General features: G+C 43.8%; 1 protein-coding gene across 2 annotated transcripts in view; it reads right to left on the minus strand.

The window, feature by feature from the left end:
- gucy2cb (guanylate cyclase 2Cb) overlaps nt 1-6,000 on the minus strand; it is an 11,820-nt gene extending 5,820 nt beyond the window's left edge. Inside the window, exons 1-12 of one of the 2 annotated variants that reach the window (XM_041962071.1) lie at nt 5,645-6,000; nt 5,235-5,350; nt 4,441-4,543; nt 3,477-3,591; nt 3,236-3,374; nt 2,115-2,197; nt 1,883-1,991; nt 1,596-1,677; nt 920-1,022; nt 661-720; nt 491-562; nt 287-391 (exon numbers count right to left, since the gene is read on the minus strand). In XM_041962071.1, the coding sequence (XP_041818005.1) occupies nt 287-391; nt 491-562; nt 661-720; nt 920-1,022; nt 1,596-1,677; nt 1,883-1,991; nt 2,115-2,197; nt 3,236-3,374; nt 3,477-3,591; nt 4,441-4,543; nt 5,235-5,350; nt 5,645-5,847 (1,290 nt within the window). In that variant the 5' untranslated portion in view covers nt 5,848-6,000. The remainder of the gene's footprint in view (nt 1-286; nt 392-490; nt 563-660; nt 721-919; nt 1,023-1,595; nt 1,678-1,882; nt 1,992-2,114; nt 2,198-3,235; nt 3,375-3,476; nt 3,592-4,440; nt 4,544-5,234; nt 5,351-5,644) is intronic. The other variant, XM_041962072.1, reaches the window with a different exon arrangement.

The raw sequence follows: 6,000 nt of genomic DNA on the forward strand, positions 1-6,000 counted from the left end.
GTCACATTGTGGGTACTCGCCTTCAAGTCCCCATAACGTTATTTAATAAGGTAAGAGTTAAGGTCAAGGTTAGGCAAGTAGTGCTCATGTGTGCTGAGTGCTACTACTCTGTGTCTCAATTAATCTATGATGGAAACAATCAGAACATCTGGTCAAATGATTGTATTCTGAACCAATATTTGATCATAAGATCAAATACTCATATTCAAAGTAGGAATTTGACACACGCAAACTGAACCTCCATTCAAACCTGAACGGACTCCACCTGAACCTGTGCGACACGTACCCTGAGGGACCCCCTCTCTCCGTACTCGAACACGCCGAACACACCCTGATCGAACTTGACCGTGCCGTAAAACTTCGTGAGGTTGTAATAGTCGATTTGCTGGAGCTGCAGACAAAAAGAGGAGCAGGAGGCGCGTCAGGATACTCAATCCACAAAGGCCCAACATGACGCAGACCACCTGCTGTGTGCCTGTCTCTATCTTACCGCGTTCATTTCTATCCTCTGGGTCTCACTGAAGTTCCCGTCTGAGTGCTTCAGCTCCTTCAGGATCACAATCTGAAAACATCGCAGCGGTATCAGTCACACCAGTGTAGCTCAAATGATTGGTACCGTGACTGATCTGAGAGCTGCTGCGGGATGTTGTGCGCAGCTACCTTCTTATCGTAGTATGCACGGCGGATCTTGAAATCCCTTTTCTTCCTCTCGTCTTCAATCTGATGGGGGCAGATGAAAGGCCTTTAACAGTAAACATGTCCTGGTTTCTTTCTTCTTTTAATGTGTGCTGTAGTGCTTTCATGTTCAATGGTAACTCCAGCACTTTATGGTATAGTACAGCTCTCATTTGATGATGGATTTCTGACTGCAGGATAAGCCTCACTTACTCCATGCTGACTCACCCCACACCTCATTTACCTTAAGAGAGATGACATTGAGTTCGTTGGTCTCCAGCAGCGTGATGAGATCCAAGGAGATGTGGGACCAGCGCTTCCTGAGCAGACGGTCTCTCCTGTTCTGACTACACGGGGAAGAAATACCACCAGGCGGTAAAAGCATAAGTTAACTAGCCGTGGCTCTAAGATCAGGACGAAGAATTCATTTGACTTGAAATTCTTCAGGCTTGTCAGAAAATTCTCCTTCAAGAGATCCAGAGAACCTTTTTCATCTCCATCTCCGTTACTTTAAAGACTCCAGTCCTCGTGCATCATGACTGCACTTTATCTATAGAGCATTTTAGTTCTCAGTCCTGTAACCTGAAATCATTTATACAAATTAAAACCATCAAAAATCATTGTCTAATTACATCTGAGATAAAAAAAAAGCATCCAGTATTATCTCAAAGGTGTAAAAACAGCACCTGTATGGTGATAGCTTTCACCTCTTACTTGCTTTTTAGCTCAAATGTGGCTAAAAATAAAGTGTTGCTTTGACTAGTTATTGCTCACTTTCTTCATTTCTCTTGCACGTAATGCAAACATTCGAGCGTGATCTGCAAGTAAGTGTGCTGTCATCGCCGTCCGGATCTATTTAGCAGTGTGTGTTCACGACCTTGACGGGAGCTTTTATGCAATAAAGTTGATTCATCGCTCACCTGTAGAAAATGAAGGCGATGGTGGCCACCACAACCACTGTAACACCCAGCACGATGAGAATTATGTCATAAGATGTAGAGTCTGAGGGTGTGAGCAGAAGACAAAAAACACTGTTGCAGGAGTTTTTTGTTGAAGGTAAATTCTGTCAGTTTCAAACTGACAGAATTGACCTCTTTAACACATCTGGAGCTCAGTCTCAGATCACTGCAGACTGACAGCAATAAACAGCAGATAGTCACTTAATGCTGTTGTGCAATGTGTGTGTGTGTGTGTGTTTTAGCTGTACCTTCGTCTGGTGTGGAGTTAGGTAGCCTCTTTCCCCAGATGAAGACAGGGTCTGACTCGATCACTTTGGTTCGGTTGTACTCGGTGTCGAATGTGAATAAAATCTGATACTGAGGATCACGTGAGAGGAGAAAGTGACAGGAGGAGATTCAGCGTGGGAGCGTTCTGTGTCGAGGATCTGTGTGAGACATCGCTGCCACATGGCATCACGATTAAGACAGAGAACAAAGTACCTTGTTGTCTGAAGTGGTGTATATGACTGTGAGATTGACGTCTCTGTCTCCGTGCTTGTCCAGCTTGTAGTCTCCAGCAGTCCCTGAGAAGAATCACAGAGACGTCTTTGCCTGCTTTCATTGTGTTGTCTGTTTGTACCATTTTTCCCCGTCTGTGTTCCTGTGCTCCTTCCTCAGCATGCGCTTTCCCTCCACGCCTGCCCTGCTCTCAATGTTCCCCCAGCCAATCAGCTCCTAGCTGCTTCTCCTCCCCACTCACCTGTTTCCTATTCCCTCCCCAGCTCCTCCATGCATTTACCAGTTTCAGTCAGTCATCCCCTGCTAGTTTCTCCAAGTTACTTCCATGAGTGTTTGTAGTTATTGTGTATTCTGAGCCTGCTACTGCTTATGGTTCAGAGCGTCTGTCTGTTTTGTCCTGCCAGCCTGTTGGACATGTAAGCCTGTTTTTGAACTCAAACCAATTAGATTTTTCAGCGTTTTTCTGTCATAAGTAAAGTAAACAAGGCTTAAACAGCTGGACGGACGCGCACTGCGTTATGAAAGAACTTCTCAATCCCCCAATTACACACAGGCTACTTGCAGCTGCAGCCTGCAGGCGATAACACCACATCACTTCATCTTGTCACACAAATGAGTGACAGCTGACAGCTTCAGTCTGTTAGGCCTCACACACAGCAGTCATCTGTGTCAGCTGTCAGGGCTGTTTTCAGGGCCATTGAGGTCATGTCATCAGAATTGTTTCCAACAATCTGCGAGGAGTTTCAGTTTTACAATTGCAACCTTGCACCTTAAGAGTATTTTATGAGCTGGTTCCTGTATTTTTAGACAACAAAATCTTTCACAGCTTTTAGGCCTACTAAACAAGAGCGTATAGCCGTGCTAGGTTATACGTAGACACAGCTGTTCTTTAAGCTAAATGCTAACATCTGCATGCTATTTTTTTTTTTTTAATTTACTTTACTAATCCCAAACTGGAAAATTATTCTCTGCTTTTAACCCATCACTGAGTCACTGAAATACACACATGCATCATGCAACATGCAGTGAGACACACAGGAGCAGTGGGCTGCATTCAAGCGCCCGGGGAGCATATTGGGGGGGTTAAGTGCCTTCATCCTTACCAGTAAAGGAGATGTTTCTGAAGTAATTCACATTGACATACTCCATCTGCTGCTCCGCCTGAGGTTTTTCAAGAATTTTTCTCATCACCTGGCCTATCAGCAGCACCGAATCGTGGTACGCGGCCATGTAGTCGTTCATCTGCAGGGAGAGAGAGAAATTCATGATTGGAAAGACTCTCTTTCCCTTCCCTCGGGACAAGGAACGAGGGAGTTCAGTAACCTGGAAATCCTGCGTCCTCACCATGTTGTTGCCTGCTAGGTCTGTGCTGATAGTGTAGTTTCTGGTGTTGGGCATCGTCAGCACCAAGACGTTCTTCATGGAGGACGTTGACGACGTGTTGGTGTAGTATTTATCACTGTGGAGGGCAGCCAGGAGGGACATTCAGTGCTTTTCTGTATTTTATTACGAACCTAAATGAGAATACGTATCAATATAAACTCTAAATTATAAAATGTCACGAGCCTGAATTAGAGCAGTGTACACCAGTGGTTGCCAGCTTTTTTTTATCAGACATACCCCCACAGTCCTGTCAGATGAAGTATCCCTCTACAAATCACTCACTAACTTTATTGTCCCCAGTGGGGCATTTGGTTAAGCAGCAGCCGGGTGCACACATAAAGCACAGGGCACATGAATACAAAATCAGAAACAATGGACTGTGCCTCCTCACAGCTGTTTGTTGCAAAGATCCTGCAGGGCTTCCTGTGCAGTACCAGTGATTTGTCTGCAGACATTTACCACCTTATTGACCACATTTCTGTGTTTGACCTTGATAGCAGCTGATAGCAGCGGATAAAAGAGAAAGTGAGCACAGACTCAATGTAAGATCGATAAAACATTGTCATCAGGGTCCCATCAGCCAGGAACATCCTGAGACAGAAGAGACGCTGCTGACTTTTTTTGTACACTGTATTACTCTCAAATGTCAGTTTTTTGTCTGCTATAGCTTGCTAGTACTCGTATACATACTTGACCCTATATTCTGGCCATCGGTCGCTGTGAGAACATCTAAAATCTAAAATGTCTTTGACATGTTAGCACCCTGGGATGCGAGTAAGAATGGTTGGGAATCACTTCTTCATGCTATATGTCAAAAAGAAGTGTGTGTGCACGTGTGTGTGTAGAGAACAATTACCGAACAGTAGAATAAATGCAAACTGGAGATTGAGGTGGAAAAAAGATTAAATGAAGAAAGAGCACTGACTTGTAAAGATCAATAAGGAGAAAGAGAACGTCACTGCTGTCTGCTTCCTTGGTGCCATTTTTCGCTTTCAGTATGTCCATCGGTGATCCACATATGATGAACACTGCAAACACAGACGCCGTCTGTATCACTGTATGTATGACCAATGTGTTTTCAGCACAGCAGCCTTGAAGGGAGTCAAACCCTCAGACCCTCATTTTCATTTAAATTTCCGCTTCAACCTTGAAACCAAAGTTAATACCAAACCAAATGTCCTCTTTTATAGCTGCATCAACACGAAACAAAAAGCTGTGGTATGTGCACAAGTTTGCTTCGCCCTACCTTGTAGCGGGACATATCTGGTAACCCTGGAAAGGACAGTTTTGGACAAAGTTGAACAGCTGAGTGGTTTGAAGTAAATATATTCTCAGCGGTTGTTGAGACATAATTTGTCCTGCTTCCATTTATGGAAAATGTCATTATCAGTTCTGATAATAACAATTTGATGTCATGTGAAAAACAGAGGGTACAAATATCCAAGTTCATGACCGGAAGCTTTAAAAGTCTTACGTTATTTTTCCCGTTAATGCAGAGGGGGTCTGAGTTAGAACTGAACACTACGTTCCTTTCTGTCTTTTTGTGTGTGGTGTGTGTTTTCACAGCAAATTCAAGCACCTTTGTTGACTTCCGTGAACAGAATGCTCCTTCTGTGCTGTTTGGGAAACAGGGTGTACGTTGCATACCTTAGTTTTAATGTGTCAACTAATAAAGCAGACAAGGAGAGGTGTGTTGTACGTTTTCTGAAAAACACTTACCATTGCTTGTCCTGTTTTTGGGTGATGTAAGTACTTCTCTTAGTACCTCTGGTTTGTGCAGCAACGTAGCTTGAATATCTTGGGAAAAACTGCCAGCATCCAACGCATTTATATACCTGCAGAGGAAAGTCACTTATAATTCCAAATAAAAAAAATCTAAAGCTTTACTAAGTCATGTAACAGATGTCAATCCACACAACACAACATATTCCCACTTGCACACAGAATCTTAAAAGACAAATTACAGTATCAATAAGGTCAATAGGCCTGAAGCACTTCCACAGATTTATTTGGTCTAGAGGACAGATGATGAATGATCACCAGGCTGGGGCCAGACTCACTTGATATAATAAAGTCACTGTACATCTAATTTACTCACAAAAGTGGGTTGCTCTTTCAAAGGCACTCACCATAAGCAGTCGTCAGTGTTGCTCTCTTTCTTGTAAATATAGGCCGTCTCCCACCGGGGTTTGATCTTGTTGTTCTCTTCCCAGAACAGGGTGAAAAAGTCAGAGATCTTGCGCGCTGGAGGCAGGAGGCGCTGCAGGTTGAGCGTGTAGTCGCAAGAGGTACCGAAGCTCCCCGCCGAGATGATGGGTGTACTGAGCTTCATACCTTTTTCCGCACTGAAAGAGAGAGAGAGAGATTGAGACCAACATCTGTGTGGAGGGGTAAACTACAAACAGATCCGCTACAAAACCACGTAATGTTAGGAACATGTTTAGGAGCAGATTTCACATGCACCACACTATAACATTCCTACATG

Source organism: Chelmon rostratus, chromosome 21 (assembly GCF_017976325.1).
Source record: "Chelmon rostratus isolate fCheRos1 chromosome 21, fCheRos1.pri, whole genome shotgun sequence".
In the NCBI taxonomy this organism is placed as follows: domain Eukaryota; kingdom Metazoa; phylum Chordata; class Actinopteri; order Chaetodontiformes; family Chaetodontidae; genus Chelmon; species Chelmon rostratus.